The sequence below is a fragment of the Triturus cristatus genome, chromosome 3_1, assembly GCF_964204655.1.
Source record: "Triturus cristatus chromosome 3_1, aTriCri1.1, whole genome shotgun sequence".
In the NCBI taxonomy this organism is placed as follows: domain Eukaryota; kingdom Metazoa; phylum Chordata; class Amphibia; order Caudata; family Salamandridae; genus Triturus; species Triturus cristatus.
Window position 1 is genome coordinate 34,496,821 of NC_140583.1, and position 13,711 is coordinate 34,510,531.

The 13,711-nt window shown below is 48.3% G+C and overlaps 1 protein-coding gene across 4 annotated transcripts in view; it reads right to left on the reverse strand.

The window, feature by feature from the left end:
- MAPK8IP1 (mitogen-activated protein kinase 8 interacting protein 1) overlaps positions 1–13,711 on the reverse strand; it is a 529,695-nt gene that overhangs the window by 40,615 nt on the left and 475,369 nt on the right. For all 4 annotated transcript variants that reach the window (XM_085646705.1, XM_085646706.1, XM_085646708.1 and 1 more), the window contains one exon: positions 9,454–9,573. In XM_085646705.1, coding sequence (XP_085502831.1) covers positions 9,454–9,573 — 120 coding nt within the window. The remainder of the gene's footprint in view (positions 1–9,453; positions 9,574–13,711) is intronic.

Here is a 13,711-nt window from a genome sequence, read left to right on the forward strand (position 1 = left end):
TGCTATTCTCAAAGGGATTTACGAGTAGTATCTTTATGAGTGTGGAGTCTCCGCCGCACATAAAAGTCTTTTTATGTGCGGAGACTCCTCACTCGTAAAGATACTATTCGTAAATTCCTTTGTGACTAGCAAACAAATCAAACTCACACAAGAGTGTAAGTTTACCTTTGTGAATCAGGCCCGATGTCTTCAAATATAATACACATTAGATAAAGTGGGGGCGACCCTCCAGAAGAGGTTCTTGACATAGTGAACATATACATCCCCCCAGGAGAGAATATCAGAGGTGACCCTGTTCTAGTGGCCCTGAAAGAGCTTGTTTTATCAATCAGATCTGGCCACATACAGCCATAATGACTTGTCGTACCATGGGATATCAATCTGTGGTGACTTTGAGATTCCTCCCGGTAAAGACTTGCACGGGAATCTGATTCCAGAAGAAGACTCTTTATGGGGAGTACCGGAAGCTGACAGAAGCTACTGAGAGATCAGGGCAACATCTCTGGTCCTTGGTGATGCTATGAGGTCAACGGTTTCCTAATGTTTGCAGTTCTTCTGATGGCTGAGCCAGTAGGATGTACAAGGTGGTAAAAGAGCAAGCTTTATAGATTATATTATGGTTAATTAGGACTAGTGTAGATGCTTTGGCCTCAGTTCATGATATGCAGATAAGAGGGATCATGCCTGACTGCTTCCCGTGTCAGTGTAAATTTAGACAACGATGGGGGAGTGACTAGTAGTTGCTTCCCCAGAAACACATGTGGGTGTTAAGAGGAGAACAGAGCACCTTTTCACCAGCTCTTTTGGGACTGATATGCAGTGATCTATCTGGAAGACTGACGACTAGCAGGGGACAGTGAAGAAAGGGTCATGGTACTGGGTGACCAAATTCTTGGTAAGACTCCGCTCTTCCCGACTACTCTACAGCCCTCTAAATATGCAGGGGGGGACAGCCAACCTTCCAATGGGTGTGATGAAGAATGCTGGGCTAGAAGGCAAGAGCTATTACGAGAGCTGTCACGTGCGCTACCAGAGTGATCGCCCAGGCCAGCCGCAGACCAGATAGCTCAGGCCAGCCACAGACCAGATATCCCAGGTCAGCCGCAGAGCAGATAGCCCAGACCAGATAGCCCACACTCATTTGAGCCCCTGACAAGAATGCCCAGGCTCACTGGTGCTGCTGACCAGAAGTCCCAAGGCTCTAGACTGATCGAGCAACTTGCCTCTGCAAGTGTCCACTCAGCTATCAAGCTGATCTGCAGAGTGTGTGTGCACCACAGTCTGCACCAGCTGGCGCACGACTATGAGGCCCATGCATCAAACAGAACGCGGAAGTGATCTTGTTCGGGCCAGCACCCCTTTCCTCCCACCGGCAGAGATACTAGAGCCGGGATACATGGAGACAAAAGCTTGGCTCAAGGAGGTAGCTGCTCTCCTACTTATGAAACCTTGCCATACTCAAGTCATCTACGAAGGAGTTAGTACCGGGTGCCAGAGGAGTGAGCACCAGGTGCACCAGGGACAATGGCGGTGGACCCCTTCCACCTGTGCATCAGCACTCAAGAGAGTGGTTCTATGCACCTGGCCAGAGGGCGGCTATCCTAGGCCAACTGAGGCTTAACAGCACTGCAGCATCATTAAGGGGGGATTCTGACTTCAGGCATTCAGTCATAATCCCACAGATGGTAGCTACACCCCATTCAATCAATCAATCAATCAATCAATCAATCAATCAATCAATCAGGATTTCTAATCCACTTCTATTCACATGTGAGGGTATCCAGACGATGAGAGACGAGCTGCTCGGGTGGGATCAGTTGAACAACCAAGTCCTGAGTCCCGTCCTGAATTCCTGAAGAAAGGAAGAGGTCTGGAAGTGGAGGGACAGGCTGTTCCAGGACTTTGTGGACAAGTAGGAGAAGAAATGTCCTCCACTGTTGCTTAAGCAGATGTCTGCATGGTTAATGGATGCTCAGGCAGTTGTTGATGTATGCTTGGTCAGGGATTTGTAGGCATGGGTCAGCATCTTGAATTGGCATCTCTTGAGGAGGGGGGTGGGCAGTGGAGTTTCTTTAGGTGTGGGGTGATGTGGATACATTTCAGGCAGCCAAGGATGAGTCTGCAGTCTATTCAGGAGGTGTGTGGTAATTCGAACATACAGTGTGTTGTCATAGTCCAAGCCGCTAGGGACAGTGCGTCTGGTGGTAACTGCGAGTCATTTGCAGATCGTTTGGCGCATGCGAAGAGTGAGGAAGCCGGCGGAAGAGAATGCGTTGATCTGTTTTCTTATGGTGAGTTTGCTGTCCAGGGTGATGCTGAGGTTCCGGGTGTGATCTGTCGGGGTAGGTGATGGACCCAGTTCAGCAGGCCATTAGGTGTCATTACACGGGGAGGAGTTGTTCCCGAAGATCAGAACTTCTGTTTTGTCCGTGTTGAGTCTGAGGCAGTTCTTTTGCATCCAGTCAGCGATGCTTGTCATGCACGGGCAGAAGTTGGCCTTCATGGTGGATGGGTCTGCGAACTGAGAGAGCATGGGTATCGTCTGTGTAGGAGATGATGTTCAGTCAATAGGTTCTGACAATGTTGGCCAAATGGGTCATGTAGGCATTGGACAGGGTAGGGCTGAGGGATGAGCTTTGAGGAATTCTGTAGATGATGTTCTTGGGTTCCAGAGTAACAGGTGGAAGGCGGATTCTCTGTCTTCTTCAGGTGAGGAAGGATGCGATCCCTTTGAGGGCGTCCTCTTGGATTCCAATCTGATGAAGCCTCTTGGTGAAGGTGTGGTGGGACACGGTGGTGAAGGCTGCCGAGAGGTCGAGGAGAAACAGGGCGGCCGCTTCTCAGCAGTCCAGGAGGGTTCGGATGTCGAGGTTGACTGCGATCAGGTCGGTTTCGTGCTGTAGTCCATGCAGAATCCGGATCGGGATGGGTCCAGAAGATCGTTATCTTCCAGGTAGTCTGTTGGTTTGTGGTTGATGGCCTTCGCAAGGACTCTGGCGGGAAAGGGGAGAGGGAGATGGGCCGGTAGTTCTTGAGCTCGTTGGGGTCTGCGGACAGTTTCTTGAGGAGCAGCTTCACTTGAGCATGTTTCCATTCTTCTGGGAAGGTAGCCCAGGTGATGGATGTGTTGAAGATGGATGTGAGCTTGTGGCTGATAGTCCTGTTTCCGAGGCTGATCATGTGGAGGGGACAGGAGTCTGTGGGCGCTCCTGAGTGGATGAAGTGCATAAAGGCTGTGGTGCTCTGTGACGTGAGTTAGTCCCAAGCGGTAATCCGGTGGTCTGGTTTAGCATCTGTGGGAGCGAGGAGGGTGAGAATCTCGGAGGGGGTGGGTTGGGGCTCAAAGTATTTGTAGATGGTGGAAATCTTGTTCTGAAAGAAGTCGGCAATGGTTTCACAGAGGTTCTGGGAGGGGATGATGATGTCTTCAGTAGCTGAGGGGTTGGAGAACTCCTTGACGATGCTGAAGAGTTCTTTGCTGTGGTTGGAGCTTGCTTCGATTCAGGTAACTAGGCCATTCTTATAGTCTGTTTCAGCGATGTCTTGAAGGTGGTGCGGTCTGTGGTCTCCTTGCTGGTGGACCATTTCCTTTCTAGTTGTTTACAGTTTTGTTTCATGGTTCTCAGTTCCATGGCATACCCATTAGCATGTCTGGTGCATCTCCTGAGTTTGGTGGGTTTGATGGGGCAACTGTCGGCGCAGTATGTGATATAGTTCTTGACCTCCTGTTCAAGGTTGATTGTGGTGTCAGAGTGGGAGGTGTTTTTTTTGTTGCAGATTTTATATAGCGCGAACTCGACCCAAAGGTATTGGAGCGCTTTACATGAGCACCGGTTACTTACACATTCAGGAACAGGGAGATTAAGTGATTTGCCCAGAATCAAAGGATGTGGACGCGACCCCGAGGCTCGAACCCTGGTTTCCAGCACCAAAGTCGGCAGTCTAGCCGACAGACCACATCCTCTTCCCTGTGTTGAGGGCATTGGTCCATTGGCTTTTGGATACTTTGTTCCAGCTGCGGTGTGAGGTGCTGGGCGGCTTGGCGGCGGTGCTGGGGGCTGCTGTGATGGTGAAGTGGATGATGGAGTGGTCCTTCCAAGTGAGCTCGGTGACATGGCTGTACTTGACTCTGTTGCTGGCTGTGAAATGCATGCGTCCTGCGTTGTGAGTAGGGTTGGTGACTGGTTGTGTGAGGCTGATGTTCTTCAAGCTTTCGAGGAGGTTGGCTGTGTTGATGTTGGGGTCATTGAGGTGAAAATTGAGGTCTATGAGGAAGATATAGTGTTCAGTGTTGATGGCTTGTGGTGCAGTGAATATGGGGATGGTGTCGCAGAAGCGAGGGCATGGTCTTGGAGGTCTGTATACGAAGGTTCCTCTGATGGTGGCTTTGCAGTCTGTTTTGAGTTGGAAGTTGAGGTGTTCCATGTTCGGGGTGATGTCGTCTGTGGTGGTGGTGCAGTGGATGGCTTGTTTGTGGATGATTGCGATTCCTCCTCCGAGTTTGTTGATGCGGTCCCGTGTGCCATTTTGTAGCCATTAGGCGTGGCGATGTCGGGTGCGGATGCAGGGTTGAGGCAGGTCTTGGTGAGGATGACGATGCTAGGAATGAGGGAGGTGATGGTGTCCCAGATCTCAGTGGCGTGCTTGCAGAGCGATGGGGCGTTGAGCAGGAGGCATTGGAGTTATTCAGGTGCAGTCATGGCTTCTCAGCCAAACACATGCACCAAACATCTGAACCAGCGAATCCTGTTACCAAGAAGGATTACTATTGCAATAACACATCATAAATGGGGCAAAAAACAATCTCACAATAGTCTGAACCTAGTTCATGTTCACTATTAGTGGGTGAACAATCCAACGCTTGGTGAATTCTGCTTTACACTGATAGGAAGTCCAAACATCGAATGATTAAAATGCCATGTTGCTTTTAGTGCTTAACAAGGACTGCCTGTGCTAGAACCACACAAGTGCCCTGTCACAATTACTGCTCCCTTTTGCATGATATCGCACTGATGCACCATCACTAACCCTACACGTGCTACCATGTTGTCACTGCAATCTCATTCTGTATCTTGCCACCTTTATTTCTTACCCTCTTTACCCTGTTTCTATGTGACACAGTTACATAAGTGGATTAGGTTAGGACGATATTTTATGTGATTGGATGTTGGCAAGTATGTGTTGCGGCATCTCTAATGGGGTCACTGCTGGTGAACAGATTGGAGTGGATGCGTCTCAAGCACGGCCAGAGATTGAATCCTATGATTGGGTGGGCAGCCAGCTCCTTGGTGCAATAAGAAGAAAATACATGTAAAGTCTATAGAAGACTCTTTATATCTCTAGTGCTGGCTAGGATGCGCCATGACTGAGACAGGCTGGGAAATGTAGTTCCAATTCTAGGAGTATCCCCTAGAGAGTTCTCTCGCTTCTAAAAGCTATTACAGGTCTTTGGATGAGTTAATGTGAGCAGATAATGTCTCTAGTGACAAGTTGTCTATCCGTGCAGGGATCAATGGCCTCAGAAAACACTATTCTAAGCACTTAAATGATAAAAGCAAAAAGCCTCAAGTGTCCCGGACATATCCTTCCGAGGCTCGCCAAATCAATATAAGCCTCTTCCAGCGGCACTGGAGCGCAATACCACATCCTGTGTGCTTGCTTCTGGGCTCTTTGTGCAATCCATACAATTGCATTAATACACTGTGGGGCATATTTATGTAGCTTTCACGCAGTGCAGCACAGCAAGCCACCTAGCTGCGCTGTGTGAAAGGAATGTGCCATATGTAACATAAAATGACACATTTCTGTCCTTTCCTTGCGCTGGCGAACTTCTGGCTGCTTAGTGCCAATGCCAGCACCCGTGCACCATGGTGCAAGGGTGTCTGCATTGTAAGCAGAATTGTTGTTGTGCAGGAAGGGGAGCCTTTCTTCACAAAAACAATCTCCTGAGGCACAATGCAGCACATATAGAAAGAGGAAGTAAGGAGGAGAAATAAAGATATTTCTCCTCGGTAAGACTCTCCTGGGGAGGCATTCCCAGTTTTACCTCTGATGGTAAATCTGGGAATGCACCAAAATCCGTGGGTGCATGCATGGGAATACCCACGCTCCACCCATGGAACGCCTCCCTGGGGGAGAGTAACGCAACGCTGCAATTGCGCTGCGTTACTCTGGAGTTATCAAGCCACGGAAGGTAGCCTAGCGAAGTTTGATCACTTAAACTTAGGAGTTCCGTCGCTCTTGCCCCCGGTTGCGTGGCGGTAAGGCGATGTATCTCCTCCATAAATATGCCCCTATGTCACTGCACAGCTCGGCTTATGCATCCAGACCTTAGCTTATATCGCACTACAAACATTCAGATTGGAACTCAGATTTATAAAACACACTCAAAAAGATCCTTTTAAATATATTTAAAATCACATCATTTTTAGATAGTGGATAAATACTTGTCCACATCATTAAACACATATAAAACATAAAATACAAACACCGAAAAACAACTCAATGCTTATAATTAGTTCTGTGAGGAAGGTGCATGGCTGACGAAATGTCAACAATGATTTGATGCAATGTCTGCTGTGACACCACTCGCACTGCACTGAGTCGGGGGTAGATCCTTTTTATTTCTGACCCATCTTCCCCTGCAGTGGTCCCAGGTTACTCACCATCTCACATATCAAAAGGCTCTTATGACTCCTGTTTTACTAATGGTGTCTTAAGTTTTATCTCTCTCTCTTTTCTAATTAACTAGTCTCCCCATTTCCCGGAGCTGTAAAACCTTTGCTGGCCATAAACTTTGCAAATTCTTTTTTCATTTCATTTCTAATACTTTACACAATAATAACACAATGAATAAACACAATATGTGATAGGTTCAGAGGCGTGCGCAAGGGACTAGGTAGTGTGCATGTGGGAGGAGGATGTCTCTGGTTGTAGGAAAGGGAGAGATTAAGCCGTCGCTAGTAACGTATGCATGTCCAGAGATTATTGGTGGCCCGGGGACAAACTTTCTTCTGTTTTGTCATATTTAACTTGTGTGATGAAAAAAGAAATATGAAATAACAAGGTTACTGAGTGAGGCTGGCAGGCATCACTCTGACTCGATCAGTGCTGTCAAACCTGAATTACACACGTTCAGGAGAATCCTCCCCTCTCCCTCCCTTACTGGGGTTAAACAACCCCCTGTTGGTATCTCAACAGCCAAACCCCAAAAGTACAACTAACAAAAGATCGGGAAGCTTTAGCTGAACTGAACAAATACAGATCACAAGGGACCTGTCCTGAGATCTATTCACTGGGTGCTGATGGGATTCAGGGTCAAGTTAAAGATTTGAGTTCAAGATCTGGTGGGGAAACAGCCCCATCTGCCAAGAGAACGTGGGTCCATTATATGTCCAACAGAAAGTGGGACCCGGCCACTCCTTCATTGTTTGCCGAGCATAAATGTGACCTCCAGTTTCTGGGAACGGAGACCTCAAAGCCAATGATCCATCACTGAGTGAGAGCCGGGGCCATTCCAACTCTTGAAAGAGCTGAAAACATTACTCTCTACAGCCAAGTTCTTAGAACTTGAATCATCTTCCCCCCAAAAAACATAAGATAAGACCGGCCATCCTGATTCTACTTTCATCAAAGAAATCCTGATTTTACCAGGGGGTTGTTGATCTCTTGATTGATCTATAGATCCTCAAGTCATTCTCCAATTTGCCATCTAATTCTATAAAGGGTTCAATTTTGTAAAAGTTCTTGAGACTTGGAATATCTGCACCTTTGGAACTAATCAGATATAAAATTGGCTTGTTGTCTTGCTTGACCCTTCCCTTTTCATCTGTACGAGTTGATTGCCCCTACAGCATCCAGTGCTCTTTTCCCATAACGTAAATGTGAGTTACCTAAATCGAAATGGATTTAATTTTCATTATTCTTTATTTTGCTCATATTATCTTGAGGCTTTACATGTGAGTGATAATTCAACTGCTCCAGCTGCGACTTTGGTGACTTTCACCGGTGACTAGCTGAAAAACTGAACAGTCTCCAAAATGCAGATATGTTATCTTTACTCTAAGTCCTCAGAGCTTATGTATGTCTCAACACTAAACAAGTGCACCAATTGCTGAAGGAGACAACAATTTATTTGATCACAAGAAAACAATGGGCCCGATTCACAAAAGTAACTGAGACAAAATTCTAACTTTACGACTTTTGGTATTCACAGAAGGCTTTTAGGAGTACTAAAGTTAGGATTTTGTCTCAGTTAATCTTAAATTTTGGTCTTAAGTTAAACTTAAGACAAACTTAAGTTTAACTGAGACAAAATCCTAACTTTACGACTAGTATTCTCATAAATTTGTTGATCGACAAACCCCCTGCCAAGAAAGAGATCTCGTCATGGTACAATTTGATTTTGGAGGAGTTGGACGGGGAATTTTTGTTACCTGATGAGCTTTGGAGGCTAGATATAAGCAATACCAATTTGCAAGAGCTATGGGGAAAATCATGCAGTATGATGTGGGATGTTGTGAAGCCGGCATGGTTGCGCAGGAACCACCTCTATACTATCCACAGAGCGTACTACTCTCCCCTTCGCCTCTCTAAATTTACTCAGGGGAATATGGTGAAGTGTGCTAGATGTGGACTCTTGGCTGCCTCGGATATCCACATGTTTTACGAGTGCCCTTTTTTGTCACAGTTCTGGGAAGCTATTTGTAAGATTCTGTCAACCTCAGTTGACTTCAACATAGTATTGGATTCTCAGTTAGTGATCTTCGGAATTCTAGAGGGGGTCTCCAAAATGGCGAAAAAGTTAGTCTTCTATGCTATACTGCTTGCTAGAAGGGAGATATGCAAGAAGTGGAAGGACTGTTCACCTCCCTCTGTTATTGAATGGTTTGCTTCTGCCCTGCAAGTCTCCAAGCTGGACTTGGTCAGAATAGGGAATCCTGAGAAAAGATCTTTTTGGCGCCTCCTGAGATGGGATCATTGAGAGTCTGGGGTTTTTTATTTTTTTTTCCCCCAGGTCCAATGATTAAGCCATCTATCCCATGTCTGGGTATAAGTAATGCCTTGATACTCTTGTTCAGTATTCTGGCGGATTTTTTTAAAAAATCCTTTGCAAGGTTACGCTATGTTGATCGTTGGTATGTCAAGCTCTACTGCTATGGGACGAGGTTCTCGCTCATTGTTTGGTCCCCTCCAGATGTCGTGTACTGAGGTAGCATTTTGCTTGCTAATCTATCGATCACGCACATAGAACCTTGGTGGCGTATGAGGAAAAAAAAAAGAAAAGAAAAAAAATATATGTTTCTGGAATGATCTCATTTTAAGGCTTATACTAATAAAAAGAAACAAAAACATGTATTTGTATCTCGACATTTAAAGCCTCGTGGAAGGTGTGTTGGGTTGGGTGGGCAGAAGGACATTGGTGACGGGTCTATCACTGGGCAGGTTCCTTACCTTGGTCTGGTCCCTGGGATCATCTGAGACGACTGCGATCTTCACCCCCCTCATGCTGATCTCCAGGAAGCAGCTGGACGGGGGGTTGAAATGAACCGTCAACCTCCGAGAATTGGCAATCTGCAAAATACAAGGAAACTGGCTGGTTATTACCTCTGAAATATATCTGGTCTGGGAAGTAAACTAAAGCGGTAGAGCCTAGGCATCCATTGACACAGCACAGGCTTGTGGGTCTCACTAAAGAGGAGTCTAGGCAAGGAGAGTCGGGTCTAGCAGAGACGAGGCCCGCGTGTATGCAGTACAGGCTTGAGTGACACACAGAAGCAATATGAGAAAGAAGCACAAACTCTAGGGGAGGCGAGACTAGTGTACTGAAGCAATATGGCCAAGAAGCACAAACTCTAGGGGAGTCGAGGCCAGCGTACTTGAGTGACACACTGAAGCAATATGGGCAAGAAGCACAGACTGTAGTGGAGGCGAGGACAGAGTGCTTGAGCGACACACAGAAGCAATATGGGCAAGAAGCACAGACTATAGGGGAGGCGAGGCCAGCGTACTTGAGGGACACACTGAAGCAATATGGGTAAGAAGCAAAACTCTAGGGGAGGTGAGGCCAGCGTACTTGAGTGACACACTGAAGCAATATGGGCAAGAAGCACAGACTGTAGTGGAGGCGAGGACAGAGTGCTTGAGCGACACACAGAAGCAATATGGGCAAGAAGCACAGACTATAGGGGAGGCGAGGCCAGCGTACTTGAGGGACACACTGAAGCAATATGGGTAAGAAGCAAAACTCTAGGGGAGGTGAGGCCAGCGTACTTGAGTGACACACTGAAGCAATATGGGCAAGAAGCACAGACTGTAGTGGAGGCGAGGACAGAGTGCTTGAGCGACACACAGAAGCAATATGGGCTAGAAGCACAGACTCTAGGGGAGGTGAGCGTGCTTAAGCAACACATTGAAGAAATATGGGCAAGAAGCATAAACTCTGGGGGAGGCGAGGCCAGCGTACTTGAGCGACACACTGAAGCAATATGGGTAAGAAGCACAAACTCTAGGGGAGGCGAGGCAGGCGTACTTGAGCGACACACAGAAGCAATACGTGCAAGAAGCAAAACTCTAGGGGAGGTGAGGCCAGCGTACTTGAGTGACACACTGAAGCAATATGGGCAAGAAGCACAGACTGTAGTGGAGGCGAGGACAGAGTGCTTGAGCGACACACAGAAGCAATATGGGCAAGAAGCACAGACTATAGGGGAGGCGAGGCCAGCGTACTTGAGGGACACACTGAAGCAATATGGGTAAGAAGCAAAACTCTAGGGGAGGTGAGGCCAGCGTACTTGAGTGACACACTGAAGCAATATGGGCAAGAAGCACAGACTGTAGTGGAGGCGAGGACAGAGTGCTTGAGCGACACACAGAAGCAATATGGGCTAGAAGCACAGACTCTAGGGGAGGTGAGCGTGCTTAAGCAACACATTGAAGAAATATGGGCAAGAAGCATAAACTCTGGGGGAGGCGAGGCCAGCGTACTTGAGCGACACACTGAAGCAATATGGGTAAGAAGCACAAACTCTAGGGGAGGCGAGGCCAGTGTACTTGAGCGACACACAGAAGCAATACGTGCAAGAAGCACAAACTCCAGGAGGGGCGAGACCAGCGTACTTGAGCGACACACTAAAGCAATATGGGCAAGGAGGGTAGGGTCTAGCAGAGCCTTGGCCTGCGTATATGCAGCACAGGCTTGAGCAACACACAGACGTAGGACAGTAACGTAGGTTTTGATTTAAAATCTGGCAGACGGGTACGCCATCACAAATGTGACAGGTATCCTGTTTACCTTATTACAAGTCTCCGGACTAGAGCAGGTTCTGTACTAATGCTGACACAGCAGGGCAGCAAACAAGGTGATGGAAGGGATGCTTTAATTAAGCTCAGCCACTGACAACCGCTTTTGACCTGCATTCCAGTCCATCGTTTTGTGCCTGCTGTGCCACTCTAGACAGAAACCTGCCATATGTAAATCGGTCTTGGTCGGCTCCAATAGGAATAGTCCAAAAAATTCCAGGCCCGGTTCCCTCTAGACAAACTATCCCAGACTGGCGTCCGCCTACTTGACTTCAGCGGTGCGGTGTTGCTTCAGTCCTATGTAACAGTGAGCACGAAACCCATGTCTGGGCAAACCCATCGCACTTAGGCGTCGAATCCGAACAAGGTGAAGGAAGGAATTCACCAACTCATCTCTGCCCCTTGATTGCTCTGGGCCTGCAACGGGTCTGGGGTCATTTATGCATATGGCAGGCCTCTGTCTAGAGTGGCAGAGTGGGTGAAAAATGATGAAATGGAAGATGGCTCAGAGCAATCACCAGAGGCTGGGATCCATCCATCACCTTGTTCTTTATGACTTACAGAGCAGCAATCAAGCACATACTATCCAGATACTCACACTACAGTAATGACAGTGAGTTACTGTCCTAGTACAGGCGCTGCAGGGCAGAACGTGACCATGGTACGCAAGTGGTATATTTATGGCGTAAACCTAGTCAAAAACATGTGCTGTCCTAATTCCTAATTCAGGCGCGGAGGGGGGGGGGGGAGTTAGGCATGTGCTGTCCTAATGCAGATTCTACACAGTAGGGAATTGCAGGAGCAGATCTGATGCAGACACTACAGGGCAGGACTAGAGCAAGGACTGTCCTAAATCTGACACTGCACAGTAGGGCATGGGAGGAGCTGTCCTGATGCAGGCAGTACAGGCCAGGACTAGAGCAAGGGCTGTCCTAAATCTGACACTGCACAGTGGGGCATGGGAGGAGCTGTCCTGATGCAGGCAGTACTCGGCAGAACAAGAGCAAGGGCTGTCCAAAATCTGACACTGCACAGTAGGGCATGGGAGGAGCTGTCCTGATGCAGGCAGTACAGGCCAGGACTAGAGCAAGGGCTGTCCTAAATCTGACACTGCACAGTAGGGCATGGGAGGAGCTGTCCTGATGCAGGCAGTACACGGCAGGACTAGAGCAAGGACTGTCCTAAATCTGACACTGCACAGTAGGGCATGGGAGGAGCTGTCCTGATGCAGGCAGTACAGGCCAGGACTAGAGCAAGGGCTGTCCTAAATCTGACACTGCACAGTAGGGCATGGGAGGAGCTGTCCTGATGCAGGCAGTACAGGCCAGGACTAGAGCAAGGGCTGTCCTAAATCTGACACTGCACAGTAGGGCATGGGAGGAGCTGTCCTGATGCAGGCAGTACACGGCAGGACTAGAGCAAGGACTGTCCTAAATCTGACACTGCACAGTAGGGCATGGGAGGAGCTGTCCTGATGCAGGCAGTACAGGCCAGGACTAGAGCAAGGGCTGTCCTAAATCTGACACTGCACAGTAGGGCATGGGAGGAGCTGTCCTGATGCAGGCAGTACAGGCCAGGACTAGAGCAAGGGCTGTCCTAAATCTGACACTGCACAGTAGGGCATGGGAGGAGCTGTCCTGATGCAGGCAGTACACGGCAGGACTAGAGCAAGGACTGTCCTAAATCTGACACTGCACAGTAGGGCATGGGAGGAGCTGTCCTGATGCAGGCAGTACAGGCCAGGACTAGAGCAAGGGCTGTCCTAAATCTGACACTGCACAGAGGCGGCATAGGTGCTCCTGTCCTAATACAGAGATTACAGAACAGGACTGGAGCAAACACTGTCTTAATGCTGCCACTGCACAGTGAGGCATGGGAGGTTCTGTCCTAATGCAGGCACTGTAGAGAAAAACTAGAGCAGGCACTGTCCTAATACAATGATGGGCAATGGTATGGCACGAACTCTGCCTATGCTGGTGCTACCATGCAGGACTGGCAAAGACATTTACCGAATGCTGACGCAGGGAAGGACTAGCACAGGCGCTATTCCAGTGCTGACACTGCAGGGCAGGTCTAGCACAGGCGCTATAGTAATGCTGACACTGTAGGGCAAGACTAGCACAGGTGCTATCCTAATGCTGATACAGGGCTGGACTAGCACAGACGCTAGCCTAATACTGACACTGCAGGGTAGGACTAGAACAGGTGCTATCCTAATGCTGACACTGCAGGGCAGGACTAGCACAGGCACTACCCTAATGTTGATACAGGGCTGAACTAGCACAGGTGCTATCCTAATGCTGACACTGGGATGGTCTAGCACAAGCGCTATCCTAATGTACACACAGGGAAGAACTAGCACAGGCGCAATTCCAAAGCTGACACTGTAGGGCAGGACTAGCACAGGCAC